Raw genomic sequence first — 18,464 nt, forward strand, 5'->3', positions numbered from 1 at the left:
CTGATTCCAAAAACATATACATATGTTATATTTGGATTAAAAACAATCTCTGAAAATTAAAAATATAAAAATTATGATCAAAATTAAATTTCCGAAATCGATTCAAAAACTATTTTATCTTATTCCTTGTCGGTTCCTGATTCCAAAAACATATAGATATGATATGTTTGGATTAAAAACACGCTCAGAAAGTTAAAACGAAGAGAGGTACAGTAAAACGTGCTATGAAGCACAGCGCAACCGCTGCCGCGCCAAACAGGCTCGTCACTTTCACTGCCTTTTGCACTAGCGGCGGACTACGTTCAGTTTCATTCTGTGAGTTCCACAGCTTGACTAAATGTAGTAATTTCGCCTTGCGCGACTTGTTTTTTTTTATAGAAGTTTATAATTCCATTTATTTTTCACTCTGGTTTTGAAAAGTTTCTTTAGTTTCCTGTTGTGCTTCTAACAATGTTCTCATCAGCACAAAACAGATCAATCTAAAGCATACTTGTATCATGTTATTTTGAAGTATAGGGTGCTTTTTACAGCGATTCGTGAAGGCCTCTTCACTGGTCCATATTAGGCACCGAGGCTCCTAATATTGACCATTTGTGAATTTTTCTGTATTTAATTTTTGCTGAATTTCTATCAAAGCTATGTCACTCTAATAAGGCCTATAACGGTTAACCTAAGAGAGAAGGACTACCAAACACGAAAATGAAATTTCTTCGCAAGAAAACAAGCAAGTTATCAGCAAAAAACAAAAAGTGCTCCATATTAGGCAACCTCCCCCTGTTAAATCAATGAGATCAGTCGCTTCATAATATAAATTAAGCCTCTTACGACTGAAACAGTCGCAAGCTTGGAAGGAAAAGCTAATCTTACGTCTTTTATCGTTGTATCATAATGAATGGAAACCACTATTGCAAAGCTCTTGTGTCACAGGGGCGGATTAGGGGTGGGGGTGGGGTTACAGGGGATCCGGACACCCCCCCCCCCCCCCAGGCTGTCCCCCCCCCCCAAAGATTTAATACAAACTTTAAAAGAAATAATGAGTGGCTGCTGACACCAGTTGATCATGTTTAAAATCAAAGATAAGCCATAAATTGTTCATAAAATAGCTTTCTTTTCTTTCTTTATTTGGTGTTTAACGTCGTTTTCAACCACGAAGGTTATATCGCGACGGGGGAAGGGGGCAGATGGGATAGAGCCACTTGTCAATTGTTTCTTGTTCACAAAAGCACTAATCAAAAATTTGCTCCAGGGGCTTGCAACGTAGTACAATATATGACCTTACTGGGAGAATGCAAGTTTCCAGTACAAAGGACTTAACATTTCTTACATACTGCTTGACTAAAATCTTTACAAAAATTGACTATATTCTATACAATGACAATGACAATGACAAATTCTTTATTTACGAGGGTAATGGCATAAGCAAACAGGTGCTTTTTTACATCCAGCTCTCGCCCATGGGAGGGTTTAATCTAATGATAATACGTTTTACATAAGAAACACTTAACAAGGGTAAAAGGAGAAACAGAATCTGTTAGTCGCCTCTTACGACATGCTGGGGAGCATCGGGTAAATTCTTTCTCGTCCCAACCAATATGGGACTCCCCCTAATCCGCGGGGGGTATATAATAAACTCTTCGCAATTTTCAGTGAAGTAGGGTAAGGGCTCCTAATATGGACCACCTTCTGTTCTGACAAACTAACTGCGCTAGAGCGCTCAAAAAAGTTTTATTCGCTGTATTCACCCTCTCTGAATAACGTGTACATGTCAAAACAGTTGCAGAAACAGAAATCTCAAAACCGTTAGGCTTTTTTTACTTTCGGCAGCGTTTACTCTAAATTTTCCGCCTAAAACGGACTCGTTTCTATCCACAGCCAAAGCTTTTTTCACACAAAAATTGCTATATATGACAGCTAAAACCGTACTTGTTACATTTTAGCAGTGTTGACCCTGAGTTTCTACTGCAAACAAAAAATAATAGCAAAATCTCAAAGTATGTGCGAGTCCCCTAATATGGACCACCTTCAACAAATCGAAGAAAATAAAAGCTAAAGGCTATTTTCATTAATTCATTAAGAAGCTTGCTGGAAATAACCTATAACTAGCGCTCGAGATTTTAAAAAAATGCAACAAAAAGTCTTCTTTTCGTGGAAGTTGATACTTTCACTTATTTTCACTCTGTTTTTGATAAGCTTCTTTAGTTTCTTGGTGCGCTTCAAATAATGCTCTCATCAACCCGAAACAGATAAATCTAGAGCATATTTTAATTAGGCTGACTTGTACACTAAGTTGTATCATGTTATTTTGAAATATAGGGGGCTTTTTACAGTGATTCGTGAAGGCCTGGTCCATATTAGGCGCCCAGGCTTCTAATATGGACCCTTTGTGATTTTTTCTGTATTTAATTTTTGCTGAATGTCTATCAAAGCTATTTCACTCTAATTAGGCCTAACGGTTAATGTAAGAGAGAAGGACTACCAAACACAAAATGAAACTTCTTCGCAAGAAAACAGGCTAGTTTTCAGCATGAAACAAAAAATGGTCCATATTAGGAGCCGTTCCCCTACCTTGGTAAATCCAACGAGACGGCGTGTACTTACCTCCCTTTACCATGTTGTAGACGAAGGCGTTTTCCTGCAGGGAGTCTATCTCCACGAGAATGCCGTGCTGACGTTCACAAGCTGCCTGCACATAGTCACAGATGCACCAATAGAAGTGCGAAGGGCGACAGTACCCGCTATTACGAGTTAGTCGTGTGACAGTATTTTTTGTTACTTGAAGAAAAAAAAACCAAGAACTAAAGATTGAAGAAACAAGGCACGCATTTATATGTGGAGCGATGTAAAACATTTAGTCGATTTGTCAGCATAACACTAAAAACAAGTCGCGTAAGGCGAAAAAGTTACTACATTTAGTCAAGCTGTGGAACTCACAGAATGAAACTGAACGTAGTCCGCCGCTAGTGCAAAAGGCAGTGAAAGTGACGAGCCTGTTTGGCGCGGTAGCAATAATTGCGCTGTGCTTCATAGCACGCTTTACTGCACCTCTCTTCGTTTTAACTTTCTGAGCGTGTTTTTAATCCAAACATATCATATCTATATGTTTTTGGAATCAGGAACCGACAAGGAATAAGATGAAAGTGTTTTTAAATTGATTTCGAAAATTTAATTTTGATCATAATTTTTATATTTTTAATTTTCAGAGCTTGTTTTTAATCCACATATAACATATTTATATGTTTTTGGAATCAGGAAATGATGAAGAATAAGATGAATGTAAATTTGGATCGTTTTATTAAAACATTTATTTTTTACAATTTTCAGATTTTTAATGACCAAAGTCATTAATGAATTTTTAAGCCACCAAGCTGAAATGCAATACCGAAGTCCGGCCTTCGTCGAAGATTGCTTGGCCAAAATTTCAATCAATTTAATTGAAAAATGAGGGTGTGACAGTGCCGCCTCAAATTTTACAAAAAGCCGGATATGACGTCATCAAAGACATTTATCGAAAAAAAGAAAAAAACGTCCGGGGATATCATTCCCAGGAACTCTCATGTCAAATTTCATAAAGATCGGTCCAGTAGTTTACTCTGAATCGCTCTACACACACACACAGACACACATACACACACACATACACCACGACCCTCGTCTTGATTCCCCCCTCTATGTTAAAACATTTAGTCATAACTTGACTAAATGTAGCAAGTCGCATAAAGCGAAATTAATATATCTAAATCAAACTGTCGAACTCAAAGAATGAAACTGAACGCACTGCATTTTTTTCACCAAGACAATAGGTTTGTGAATACAAAACAAGTCGCGTAAGGCGAAAATACAATATTTAGTCAAGTAGCTGTCGAACTCACAGAATGAAACTGAACGCAATGCCATTTTTCAGCAAGACCGTATACTCGTAGCATCGTCAGTCCACCGCTCATGGCAAAGGCAGTGAAATTGACAAGAAGAGCGGGGTAGTAGTTGCGCTAAGAAGGATAGCACGCTTTTCTGTACCTCTCTTTGTTTTAACTTTCTGAGCGTGTTTTTAATCCAAACATATCATATCTATATGTTTTTGGAATCAGGAACCGACAAGGAATAAGATGAAAGTGTTTTTAAATTGATTTGGACAATTTAATTTTGATAATAATTTTTATATATTTAATTTTCAGAGCTTGTTTTTAATCGGAATATAACATATTTATATGTTTTTGGAATCAGCAAATGATGGAGAATAAGATAAACGTAAATTTGGATCGTTTTATAAATTTTTATTTTTTTTTACAATTTTCAGATTTTTAATGACCAAAGTCATTAATTAATTTTTAAGCCACCAAGCTGAAATGCAATACCGAAGTCCGGGCTTCGTCGAAGATTACTTGACCAAAATTTCAACCAATTTGGTTGAAAAATGAGGGCGTGACAGTGCCGCCTCAACTTTCACGAAAAGCCGGATATGACGTCATCAAAGACATTTATCAAAAAAATGAAAAAAACGTTCGGGGATTTCATACCCAGGAACTCTCATGTCAAATTTCATAAAGATCGGTCCAGTAGTTTACTCTGAATCGCTCTACACACACACACAGACACACATACACACACACATACACCACGACCCTCGTCTTGATTCCCCCCTCTATGTTAAAACATTTAGTCATAACTTGACTAAATGTAGCAAGTCGCATAAAGCGAAATTAATATATCTAAATCAAACTGTCGAACTCAAAGAATGAAACTGAACGCACTGCATTTTTTTCACCAAGACAATAGGTTTGTGAATACAAAAAAAACCCGACACATTCATGTGCAAAGCGGCCTACTGATCGCTTGACGTGTCAGGCAGTATAGCGCTAGCCGCTTGATATAGCGCTTGCGCTTAAAAGACTTCCATGTAGGCTTTTAACGTAATTAGTTCACGTGAGGGACCTGCGTGACAAGTTCAGTAATTTTAAACATTTTAGTCAAACCTTGATTAAATGTAAAGTCAACACTAAAAACCCGGGATCTGCCATGGGCAAGACTGGTAAAGTTTGGCGAGCGGTCACCCGAAGACCTCGACGGGACGGACTGGTCTGGGAGAGGCATGAGTTATTAGGATTTTGAACATTTTACTGATACAATTCAATAGTCGGGGGCAAAGTTCGATCAATTTTATGGAAACATTAGCGAGGTCACCACAGTGCAGTCTCGACTTCAATTCAGAATTAAAAAAACAACGGATTTGACGTCATCAATTATCTAAATAATTAGAACAAAATGACATTGTCTTGGGATACCATCTGGAAGAAATGAAATCACATGCACGGTTTGGTACATATCTGTTTGTTATTTTTCATGGAATTGCTCTACACGTGTACTTTCCAACCAAGGACCTAATTTGCACAAAAACAATTTCTTCAATTCTGAGGACATTTTTAGAGTAAACATGACATATGTATTTTTGAAGTCTGTATGTGATATGTAATCAATTTTTCTCAGAGTCAACTGTGTGTGCAGACTCTCCTCGGTGTCCGAACACCCCCGTGTGTACACGCAAGCACAAGACCAAGTGCGCACGAAAAAGATCCTGTAATCCATGTCAGAGTTCGGTGGGTTATAGAAACACGAAAATACCCAGCATGCTTCCTCCGAAAACGGCGTATGGCTGCCTAAATGGCGGGGTAAAAAAACGGTCATACACGTAAAATTCCACTCGTGCAAAAAACACGAGTGTACGTGGGAGTTTCAGCCCACGAACGCAGAAGAAGAAGAAGAAGTAATCAATTTTGAATCTGTTATTGCAATTTCAATTTTTTTAGATTTTAAATAAACAAACTCATTAATGATTTTTAGAGGTTCCGCGCTGAAATGCAATTCCATAGTCCAGGCTGAGGCGAAGATTGCTTCACTAAACTTTCAAGCCATTTAAGTAAAAACTGAGGTCACCACAGTGCGGCCTTAACTTTTTGCAAAATGTCGGATATGATGTCATCAATGATGCTCGAAAAAAACACACACACAAAAACTTCCATGTGAAGTTACATAATGGTCCGTCCAGTGGTCTTCTTGGAATTGCTACACACACACACACACACACACACACACACACACACACACACACACACACACACACACACACACACACACACACACACACACCTCATCATCACCTCGTCTCAAATTTTCGGTCTATGTTAAAACATTTAGTCAACATTGACAAAATGTAAAAAGAGAGAAAATTGATATTTTTTTCTCTGCTCACGTACCTTTGCGTCAACCCATTTGAGTGGCTGTGTGAAGAAGGCGTAGCAAGATTGGCCGAACACTGACCAGTCTGCCGGACACGGCCCTGCACACACCGGGAGACAGACAGACACAGGTGGATGGAGGAATGAACCGGTAGTGTTATTCGCTCGAAAATTGATGAACGGGTGGAGCTTTAGATGGATGGAGGAATGATCGGCAATGTTAATCAGACTGGAAAATATTTAACGGTGAACGAAAGAAAAGCGATGCAAATATAGCCGAGCGGAGCAAGGGGGAGGGGGGGGGGGGGGGCAGACGGAAAGACAGATAGACAAGACAAGACGAGAGAGAGAGGAGTAAGGAGAGAGGGACACACACACACACACACACAAACACCGGAGTCACACACACTTACACGCCTCCACTCACATACACACACGCCTCAATTCCCCGACTCACCAATGGTCAGCTTCAGCCTTTCAATGAAGTCAGTGACGATGTCCACCCTGGCCTGTAACTGACCCCTCTGCTGGGTCAGGTTCATCAACTGAGACCTCAGCCACGCATTCTCTGCTGTCCTCGTCTCGTTAGCCGCTTTGAGTAAGTCCACTTCTGCCTGCAAGTCATCATCTTTTTCTTGCAGTTTCTCCACTTGTGATTTCCGACTGTCGTCGCTTGCCTGGAGCGTGTCTTGCACTGCTCGGGAGCGTTGATCCTCGGCCTTCAGGTCTGCGATTTGTTCTTTCTGTTTTTCAGCATCGTGCTGCATCTGTAACATGTTGGCCTCCAGCCCGACCACACGCACTAAATCGTTGCCATGACGACTGTCGGAAAGGCAGACATTAGACAGGTGGTTCGGGGGGATGCGACAGGTGTAGACACCACCGACCACGGGGGAGGGCAGGCTCAGGTAGAACCGACCGTTGCTGTACTTGGTGCTGTTTAGCGCGCCACCTGTGGGGGTCTGCGACAAGAGCAAACAGCACCGCCATGACTATATGAAGCGATCCACTGGGTAATTTTTTTGAAATACAAAGGTTTTTGTAATGATAACCCTCAAAATTACAGCAAAAAGCTCCCGTTTTCGACAGTTCATGCGATCGACACCTGCGCCAGCAGGAATGGCAAAACATTAAAAAAAAAAAAATACACAAGCCAGCGAAACAAAACAACCTCTAGGTAAATAATTGACTTGACTTTCTCTGGGTATCTACAATTTGCCAAGTTGTGACTGTTATGACTTTCCGTCGATTTTTGAGTTGGTACATTACGTTTTTGTCAGGTCGATTTTGGGGGTAACCTTATTTGAACGGCGATCACGTGATCCCCGGAAAGGAAAGTTTGGTGCCTTAAATGGAATAGAAAGATTGAATGAAACGAAACTGGAATTGATGTTGGGGTGCGAAATTTGTCGCAATCATTTTTTGTGTGTGCACAGAGTATAGATTGTCGTAGATGTACGGCTTATTTGGTGCGCAACGGAAGACTTACGTATTTGGAAAATATTGTCTACCCGTTTTTGAACACTGAAAAAAGAACTTACTGTCCATTGCACGTCGAAGGGTGGCCGGTCCTCAGTGAAGCGGAACGTTCCGCATGAGAGCGTGAGGGTAAAGGTCCTGGTGGCGTTGTCCCACTCTGCATCTCCCTCCTGCTGCACGTGCACCTTCATGTCCTCTGTCAACACGCTGTCTACACACACACGCGCACACACACACACACACACACACACACACACGTACGCACGAACGCACGCGAACATACATGCACAATCAAGCGCACGCGCACACACACACACACGTACGCACGCGAAGACACATGCACACTCAAGCGCACACACACACGCACACACATACACGTACGCACGAACGCACGCGAACACACATGCACACTCAAGCGCACGCGCGCACGCACACACACACACACACACACACCCACACACACGGCACGCACACACACATACACGTACGCACGCGAACACACATGCACACCGTCAAGCGCACACACACACACACACACACACGCACACACACACACACACACGCGCACACACACACACACACACACACACACACACGATAGAGAAGAGGTTTCATTTGTAGAATGGAAAAGGATAGACAGACAAGAAAAGGGCACAAGTACAACCTTCAAAGCTGAAAACATGAAAGGCAAAGTCAATAGCAGCAAAATTCAAAACAGAAACAGAGAAAACTGGTGTCACCTGGACAATGGACAAATTCCGGAAACTAACTCCGTCGGGTTTGTATTGGTCGTATAAGAGTAGTTTCTCTTGGAAACATCGAGGCAAGCTTTCCCACGTGACAATATAGCTCAGTCACTAGCGTGGGTCGTGTGCGACGACGTGTGGAGACGGGCGACTCGCTATATAGTGATTGGCCTATAATGTCACATGGGAAAACTTGCCTCAATGTTTCCAAAAGGTACTACTCTTTTGCGACCAATACAAGCCCGACCAATACAAGCCCGACGAAGTTATTTCCGGATTCGTCTATTGTCCAGATGCGACTAATATGCCAAAATGAGGGTACAATTTGTTGGCGATTAAATTATGTAGTTAGCCGACACATCCGTGAAACCCATAATAAAACAAGAAATTCCTCCGAGGTAGGAAAAACACCCCCGTCAAAGGGAAATAACCATTCTCACTGCACCCATTCTCACTGCCACCAACTGAGAAGGTTATTTCCCTTTGACCATGAATATGTTTCTCTGTAAGTCCTTGTAGAATCTTAATCCACCAATAACTCCCTAACCGTGCGTTTGACTGGTCCCAATTTTTGTAAGGACCGTCTCAGGAATGTATAGAACCTGTTCACCAAGTTTGGTGACGATCGGTCCGTTCATTCTTGAGATCTATATGCGAACACAAACACACAAACAAACAAACACATCGACCGAAACCTATACACACCCCTATACCGGGGGTGTAAATATAATACATAGATACAAATAGAAGACACACATATAAAGAGCCGCCATTAGATCGAACAACTACTAATGTAAAGCCAAACCAATAAACGAATTCGCCAGAACAAAAAAACAAAAGTACCTTTCACTTGTAGAAAGACTGATCTTTGGTAGCGACTGACGCCATTTTGGGTTTGCACTTCCACTTTGATGCTGTACATCCCAGAATCCTTCAGTGTGATATCAGTTATTGTCAGACTACCGTTAGACTCGCGTTTAACACGCTGTTTGTAACTTTCACTCGGCATAAAGCTCTCAGAACTGTAGAAGGCGATTAGTTTCGAGGTGGAATTTGTCTCATATTCCCATTTTATGTCCTCGATGTCTTCATTTTCTGCAGTCTGAAAATCCCACGGGAAAGTGACGTCATCTCCGACGCAGACAGAAAGGCCGGCATTGTCCTGTGGAGGGCCACTCCAGTCCAAACATTGTGTGTCTGAGAAGAAGAAAGGGGGAGGGGGGGATAGGGGCCGGACTCTTTAATTATGACAGTTAGTCGGGGGGGTTTCAATTATAGTATCACGCACTCACTCACACACTCACTCACTCAATCAATTATCAATCTTAAAAAACCCAATTACTTTTGAAAACGTCACTAACAAATACAATGGAAAAAAACAGTTGTTAACCCGTGATTTCTAAAAATGTAAACACTTTTTACAAATTACGTCGAACCTAAAACCGCGATTTGTAAAAAAGTAAAAATGTAAAAATATCGCATTCCACAAAGTAATACAGGTCTTTTATTATTATCAATATTTGTTGTTTAGAGCCTCTATGCTGGGTGGTGGGGGTGGTTTAGGCCGGATAGGTACAATATTACGAGTTTTAGCATAACAAGGAAAGAACAACATTTCTAATAAATCCCTTGACTTTGGGGTAGCGCGACACTGTTGCTGCTAGCTTTCCACTGGGAGGAAGCGACCCGAATTTCCCAGCGATGGAAAAATAAAGTAATGAAAAAAAAAAATCTAATAGATCCCTTGACTTTGGAGGTGACACTGAATATCGGGCACATTTACGTGACATTTTACAAATCACGGGGCGCGCCCCGTGATTTGTTCAAATGTTTTACAAATCACGGTGCGCGCCCCGTGATTTGTAAAACATTTGTTACATATCCCCCGTGATTTGTAAAATGTTTTACATTTTTACAAATCACGGGTTAACAAGAGTCTGCATTGTAACTGACTCAAATAGCCCTAGTGTGATCGACAAGAAGAAGAAGAAATCGCCCTAGTCATTTTTGTGCCTGTTTCCACTCGGGTAGATTTGGGCCTACTAACGACTTTGACACGACGCCGGCCATGTGTCTGCAACAAATACGAGCTATCCGCTCTTTATATTTTAAAGACCATTTATCCTGGACCGCCAACTAGCTCTCTCTCCGCTCTTTCTCTCTATTACGAGGTAGCGGCCTCTCGCATTTAGGAACCTACGCTTACATGGCTTTTCAGAAATCAGGGGGATGTCATATCCGGTGTCGATTGTAAACATGGACGAAGTTGCCGAGGTAAGTTCTGAAAATGCTAAAATAAACTCAGCTAAAGTGCATATGGAACATGTTTTTCGATGAGTTTGTTAAGTTTAGTTTGGAGTTTTGGAAAATCCAGTTCATTGTCACCTCCCATTGTCACAAATAACTGGAGCGTGCTTTCTTTTCACTGTCTTCGAATCGCTGGCCTTTCAAACCGGACGCTAAGGGCCCCTTAAAGTCGAGCGTCGTAACCTCGAAGGGTCACGTGACGAGTTGGCGGTCCAGGCTATTTGGTCTATGGACATACGTACACCTTCTCGATTCGGCTCACCATCTCAGATCTGGCAAGGCTTTTCACATGGGACAAGACCACCCCCCCCCCCTCCCACTTGGTCACATACCAAAAATGAACAGCCTTGGTACTCCGTGCACAGTGGTCATTTTTTGATGAATTGATTTCTGAAAAAAGGCTCCATGCCGTGGTTTTTACGAAATTAATTCATCAGAAAATGACAACTCACCACAACAAGCAGTCGGGGTGTTGCTATTAGGTATGAGTCCAAGTGGCAGGATGATTTTATCCCATGAAAGCCGCCTGGCCACATCCGTGGTGGTGTACGTAAATGATTCTTTACATGAGAAGGAAGGTACTCTCAAATTAGAAATGTCAGTACTCAAGAGACTGTTCTGGGAAAATGAGAAACTCACGCGTAGCAAGAAGAACCAGAACGAACAATCCACAGGTGTTCATGTTGACACGTGGCTGACTCCCGTGTGTTATCTACACGCTTTGCTACAGTGTTCAGCGTTTGCCCCCCACGATTCGATTGTGTGCACGCTGCTTCTATGCACTTCTGCCCCCTACTGTTTACACTTCTGATTTTTACTTTTACTCTGTCGTCGTCCTGATGTGGTAGCAGTCGAATCAGATTCAGTCAGGTCATTTATTAGGAAGGCACTTTCAAAAGGACGGAATAACTAGAAGTACCGCTTTCGGTTTCTTCACTTAAAAGCACACTCCTTCTCATTAAATCACAATTCGGTTAACCGTCTCAGATTTGGCCAGTCTTTTGCATGGGAGAAAACCAACCTACCACTTGGTCATATACCAGAAATTAAGAGCCTCTGTGCTATCCGAACGAACGGACGAACGAACGAACTTTATTACTCAAGGATGGAGATGTTAGGCTGACGCCTAGTCCTACAATCTGTCCCGGCTAAAACTAAGAAATAAAGTTGGAGACAATAAAAAAAGGACTACGTTAAAACATTTAGTCAAAACTTGACTAAATATAAAAAGGACAATCGTAAACCAGCACAAGAAAAAAGAAAAGAAACAAAAGTTATAAAGTTATCCGTGCAGAGTTAGTCACTTAATAAATTAATTTTGTAAGAAAGTAAAATCCAACTCACCCCAGCAAGCATGCAGTTAGTGTGTAGATTGTTCGTATGTGACCGGCAATTAAAGTGGAGGGGTTGGCTTAGGCTATCCTATGTAATACGCTGGCCAGATCAGAGTCAGAGATGGTGAACTGAACAGTTTACACGAGAAGGAGAGTGCCTTTTAAAGAGACTTTTTTTGCGGGCGATCAGGCATAGCACCACAGATCTGAGCATGCTTTGACTCTGGACAAGAACATCGTCCTTCTTCTTGCCAAGACCGGACATAGAGTACCAGGCTCCAACAGCCTGAATGCTTCCTCTACATAGTGGGGCGTTTTTGCTGAATCAATTTGGCAGATTAATTCATATCGGCGTCAAATAGGAAATTCATTGGAACAAATAAATTGGGGGCCCGGTAGCTCAGTTGGTAGAGCACTGGACTTGTGATCGGAAGGTCGCAGGTTCGAATTCGGGCCGGGACGGACACGGGTCAACTTTATGTGCAGACCCAGAGACGGAAGCCATGTCCCACCCCCGTGTCATCACAATGGCACGTAAAAGACCTTGGTCATTCTGCCATAAGTGCAGGTGGCTGAATACACCTAAACACGCAGACACCTGGGTAGCGCGACTCCGTTGCTGCTAGCTTTCCACTGGGAGGAAGCGACCCGAATTTCCCAGCGATGGGACAATAAAGTAATGAAAATGAAAAATGAAAAAAAAAAATTCCTACTCTTCACAGAAAGCAGCCAGGGTCTTCAGTTTTGGTTTGTTTTTGTGACGTCATGTGATATGAATGGAGCGAGTGAGAGAGAGAGAGAGAGAGAGAGAGAGAGAGAGAGAGAGAGAGAGAGAGAGAGAGAGAGAGAGAGAGACTCAGACTCAGACTCAGAACTTTATTACAAAAGGATAAAGGTTTTAGGCAAAGCCTATTCTTACAACCTGTCCTTTATACAACACATGAAGACAGACGGACATAAAAAAATTAAAATTCAATGATATAAAATACAGAAATATATTGTATGGAATGCAACACAATGTGCATTTACGGAATTACATAGGGAGAACTCAAAAATTACAAAATTACATTGACATAGTTATACCTTTCATTTGGGAGTAAAGTTGCTCAAATCAGCTACACATCCGTTAACACTAGTACAAAATGTTTAGCAAAATAACAATCGAACAAGACATTTCATTCACGAATGATGTGTGAACGTGACTGCCTCTTAACATTTTCACTGAAGTTGCATTTCCTTTATCTGTTGAGGGAAGGAGAAACGCTCTCGAGAAGGCTAAGCTCGATTTGTAGAGGTCTATGCGAGGCATAGGAGGGATGATTTTTTGGGACCCATATCTTTTTGTGGCATGTTTGAAATGTGATTGCAAATATTGAGAGAGAGAGAGAGAGAGAGAGAGAGAGAGAGAGAGAGAGAGAGAGAGAGAGAGAGAGAGAGAGAGCACCGAGAGAGAGAGAGAGAGAGAGAGAGAGAGAGAGAGAGAGAGAGATTTGTTTTGATATTGTCGTCCTAATCTAGACTACTATGAGTGGACTATTTGCGCCTCGATAATTTAAATTAAAAAAATGTTGTGTTAAATTTGTTAAATTTGTTATTTTATTTTATGTTGTTTATTGTAATGCTGCATACACCACACCTGGGTTTCTCTCGTTGAGATAATAAAGTGTTCTATGTCTATGTCTCCAAGTGGAGATAATAAAGTGTTCTATGTCTATGTCTCCAAGTGGAGATAATAAAGTGTTCTATGTCTATGTCTCAAAGTGGAGATAATAAAGTGTTCTATGTCTATGTCTCCAAGTGGAGATAATAAAGTGTTCTATGTCTATGTCTCCAAGTGGAGATAATAAAGTGTTCTATGTCTACGTCTCCAAGTGGAGATAATAAAGTGTTCTATGTCTATGTCTCCAAGTGGAGATAATAAAGTGTTCTATGTCTATGTCTCCAAGTGGAGATAATAAAGTGTTCTATGTCTATGTCTCCAAGTGGAGATAATAAAGTGTTCTATGTCTATGTCCCCAAGTAGAGATAATAAAGTGTTCTATGTCTATGTCTCCAAGTGGAGATAATAAAGTGTTCTATGTCTATGTCTCCAAGTGGAGATAATAAAGTGTTCTATGTCTATGTCTCCAAGTGGAGATAATAAAGTGTTCTATGTCTATGTCTCCAAGTGGAGATAATAAAGTGTTCTATGTCTATGTCTCCAAGTGGAGATAATAAAGTGTTCTATGTCTATGTCTCCAAGTGGAGATAATAAAGTGTTCTATGTCTATGTCTCCAAGTGGAGATAATAAAGTGTTCTATGTCTATGTCTCCAAGTGGAGATAATAAAGTGTTCTATGTCTATGTCTCCAAGTGGAGATAATAAAGTGTTCTATGTCTATGTCTCCAAGTGGAGATAATAAAGTGTTCTATGTCTATGTCTCAAAGTGGAGATAATAAAGTGTTCTATGTCTATGTCTCCAAGTGGAGATAATAAAGTGTTCTATGTCTATGTCTCCAAGTGGAGATAATAAAGTGTTCTATGTCTTTGTCTCCAAGTGGAGATAATAAAGTGTTCTATGTCTATGTCTCCAAGTGGAGATAATAAAGTGTTCTATGTCTACGTCTCCAAGTGGAGATAATAAAGTGTTCTATGTCTATGTCTCCAAGTGGAGATAATAAAGTGTTCTATGTCTATGTCTCCAAGTGGAGATAATAAAGTGTTCTATGTCTATGTCTCCAAGTGGAGATAATAAAGTGTTCTATGTCTATGTCCCCAAGTAGAGATAATAAAGTGTTCTATGTCTATGTCTCCAAGTGGAGATAATAAAGTGTTCTATGTCTATGTCTCCAAGTGGAGATAATAAAGTGTTCTATGTCTATGTCTCCAAGTGGAGATAATAAAGTGTTCTATGTCTATGTCTCCAAGTGGAGATAATAAAGTGTTCTATGTCTATGTCTCCAAGTGGAGATAATAAAGTGTTCTATGTCTATGTCTCCAAGTGGAGATAATAAAGTGTTCTATGTCTATGTCTCCAAGTGGAGATAATAAAGTGTTCTATGTCTATGTCTCCAAGTGGAGATAATAAAGTGTTCTATGTCTATGTCTCCAAGTGGAGATAATAAAGTGTTCTATGTCTATGTCTCCAAGTGGAGATAATAAAGTGTTCTATGTCTATGTCTCAAAGTGGAGATAATAAAGTGTTCTATGTCTATGTCTCCAAGTGGAGATAATAAAGTGTTCTATGTCTATGTCTCCAAGTGGAGATAATAAAGTGTTCTATGTCTTTGTCTCCAAGTGGAGATAATAAAGTGTTCTATGTCTATGTCTCCAAGTGGAGATAATAAAGTGTTCTATGTCTATGTCTCCAAGTGGAGATAATAAAGTGTTCTATGTCTATGTCTCCAAGTGGAGATGATAAAGTGGTCTATGTCTATGTCTCCAAGTGGAGATAATAAAGTGTTCTATGTCTATGTCTCCAAGTGGAGATAATAAAGTGTTCTATGTCTATGTCTCCAAGTGGAGATGATAAAGTGTTCTATGTCTATGTCTCCAAGTGGAGATAATAAAGTGTTCTATGTCTATGTCTCCAAGTGGAGATAATAAAGTGTTCTATGTCTATGTCTCCAAGTGGAGATAATAAAGTGTTCTATGTCTTTGTCTCCAAGTGGAGATAATAAAGTGTTCTATGTCTATGTCTCCAAGTGGAGATAATAAAGTGTTCTATGTCTATGTCTCCAAGTGGAGATAATAAAGTGTTCTATGTCTATGTCTCCAAGTGGAGATAATAAAGTGTTCTATGTCTATGTCTCCAAGTGGAGATAATAAAGTGTTCTATGTCTTTGTCTCCAAATGGAGATAATAAAGTGGTCTATGTCTATGTCTCCAAGTGGAGATAATAAAGTGTTCTATGTCTTTGTCTCCAAGTGGAGATAATAAAGTGTTCTATGTCTATGTCTCCAAGTGGAGATGATAAAGTGTTCTATGTCTATGTCTCCAAGTGGAGATAATAAAGTGTTCTATGTCTATGTCTCCAAGTGGAGATAATAAAGTGTTCTATGTCTATGTCTCCAAGTGGAGATAATAAAGTGTTCTATGTCTTTGTCTCCAAGTGGAGATAATAAAGTGTTCTATGTCTATGTCTCCAAGTGGAGATAATAAAGTGTTCTATGTCTATGTCTCCAAGTGGAGATAATAAAGTGTTCTATGTCTATTTCTCCAAGTGGAGATAATAAAGTGTTCTATGTCTATGTCTCCAAGTGGAGATAATAAAGAGTTCTATGTCTTTGTCTCCAAGTGGAGATGATAAAGTGTTCTATGTCTATGTCTCCAAGTGGAGATGATAAAGTGTTCTATGTCTATGTCTCCAAGTGGAGATAATAAAGTGTTCTATGTCTATGTCTCCAAGTGGAGATAATAAAGTGTTCTATGTCTATGTCTCCAAGTGGAGATAAATAAAGTGTTCTATGTCTATGTCTCCAAGTGGAGATAAATAAAGTGTTCTATGTCTATGTCTCAAAGTGGAGATAATAAAGTGTTCTATGTCTATGTCTCAAAGCGGAAGGTGCACACAGCGTACGCTCAAGCATGGATTGGTATGTGACATTGGAACATGACCGTCTGCACGACGAAGACGGCATCTTTAAGTTTAATGACTCAGACACTCCACTCAGCGCCATTGCGGAAGAAGTTGAAATACTACTTGCAGTCTCTGTGCCAAGCATCCTACGCATTGTCACTGTTCTCGTGCCGTGGCCGCGGTGGTTAATTAAAGATCCGCGTTTTCTGACCTTCCAACAGGGGTCAATAGCTTACATACTTGGCCCTATGGAAATTAAGTGGTCTGCGTTACGTGCGTATGGAGACACTGAGAAAGACAGACAGAGACTGTACATGCGTGTGCGTGCGTTTGTGTGTGTGTGTGTGTGTGTGTGCGTTTGTGTGTGTGTGTGTATGTGTGTGTGTGTGTGTCAGTGTGTGTGTCAGTGTGTGTGCGTGTGTGTGTGTGTCAGTGTGTGTGTGTGTGTGCGTGTGCGTGTGCATGTGTGTGTGTGTCAGTGTGTGTGTCAGTCAGTGTGTGTGCGTGCGTGTGTGTGTGCGTGTGCGTGGGTGTGTGTGAAGCAGCCCCTGAAGAGCACTCAAATTGTGCCAAGGCCGTCGAAATGATGAGATGTCCCGGCTTCGCTGTGCATATGATTACGTACTTCGGGAACATTGATGTTCGAGTGAGTAAAAAACCTGATTCACAAAGAAACACCAATTCCCTGGAAAACACAGATTCCTGGAGAAAAAACCCCTGATTCCTGCAGTAGCGCTGGTTTGTGAAGAAGCACTCAGGCTGATTCCCGAAAAAAAGACTGATTCCAGAAGAAGCACTGATTCCTGAGGAAGCACTGATTCGCGAAGAAAAACTGATTCGCGAAGAAACACTTCCCACACACACACACACACGTACGCATGTAAGCACTCACGCACACATTGATTCTCCGACAAATCATTATAATGAAAGATTAATTGAATGAAAAACTCTGTGGGGGAAGCAAGTGAGATCGCAAGGCCATACTTATTGTACTTGCTCGTATAAAGATTTCCCCAAATCTTTGAATAATCTGCCGGGCTACGCGAAAGCTACTTATTCTATAGTGTTTTACTTGTTGTCCCTTCATAGTGATTGCTTGCGACACTAACAAAATTAATCAGTGTAGTGGCACCGATCTTGGCTTTCTCATGCGAGCGCATGCAGTTACATAGTTACTTCCCTTTAGTCAGCTCGGCTCTGAACAGACTTTGCCAGCCGGTGTAACACGAGAAAATTACTCCCACGAGATTTTTACTCAGGAGTAAACATTTCGTACGAAAAAGTTACTCCCTTTACGAAAAAAGCACTCCCCCATTGCACGAGAAAATTACTCCCCAAGACAGGTGAGTTCCGAGTAAACATTTCGTACACAAATGTTACTCCCCTGAGCTGACGAATAAATAACGAATAAATTACTTCACCCCAACACGAGCAATTTAACCTCCCATGCCAGGTGTACGAAATTTTTACTCCCTTGTCCCCTGTAAGTCTTGGTGGTGGAAGGGGTGGAAGGAGGGTAGCGCGACATTCGTGTGCGCGAGATCACCTATTGGCATTATCCCTTCGCCCGCATCCCATTTTTGCGTACGATATTTTTACTGGAAGTAAAAAAAAATGGGGAGTAAAAATTTCGTGGAGGGAGTAATTTTTTCGTGCCTTGGGGAGTTCTTTTCTCGTACGAAAAGTGTACTCGGAGTAAGAATTTCGTACGAAATATTTACTCCAGAGTAAATTTTTCGTGGAGTAAAAATTTCGTGTTACACCGGTGGCAGCATTCAACAGACGATGTTGACAAACTTGATAACTCTT

At 40.9% G+C, this 18,464-nt stretch overlaps 1 protein-coding gene across 2 annotated transcripts in view; it reads right to left on the minus strand.

The window, feature by feature from the left end:
- LOC138969485 (low affinity immunoglobulin epsilon Fc receptor-like) overlaps positions 1-12,370 on the minus strand; it is a 15,355-nt gene extending 2,985 nt beyond the window's left edge. Inside the window, exons 1-6 of one of the 2 annotated variants that reach the window (XM_070342282.1) lie at positions 12,107-12,370; positions 9,299-9,652; positions 7,772-7,920; positions 6,688-7,192; positions 6,249-6,331; positions 2,599-2,683 (exon numbers count right to left, since the gene is read on the minus strand). In XM_070342282.1, coding sequence (XP_070198383.1) covers positions 2,599-2,683; positions 6,249-6,331; positions 6,688-7,192; positions 7,772-7,920; positions 9,299-9,464 — 988 coding nt within the window. In that variant the 5' untranslated portion in view covers positions 9,465-9,652; positions 12,107-12,370. Of the gene's footprint in view, positions 1-2,598; positions 2,684-6,248; positions 6,332-6,687; positions 7,193-7,771; positions 7,921-9,298; positions 9,653-11,401; positions 11,643-12,106 lie in introns of those variants that run through there. The other variant, XM_070342281.1, reaches the window with a different exon arrangement.
- Between the last annotated feature and the right edge of the window lie 6,094 nt (positions 12,371-18,464).

The sequence above is a fragment of the Littorina saxatilis genome, linkage group LG6 (genome assembly GCF_037325665.1).
Source record: "Littorina saxatilis isolate snail1 linkage group LG6, US_GU_Lsax_2.0, whole genome shotgun sequence".
Classification (NCBI taxonomy): Eukaryota; Metazoa; Mollusca; class Gastropoda; order Littorinimorpha; family Littorinidae; genus Littorina; species Littorina saxatilis.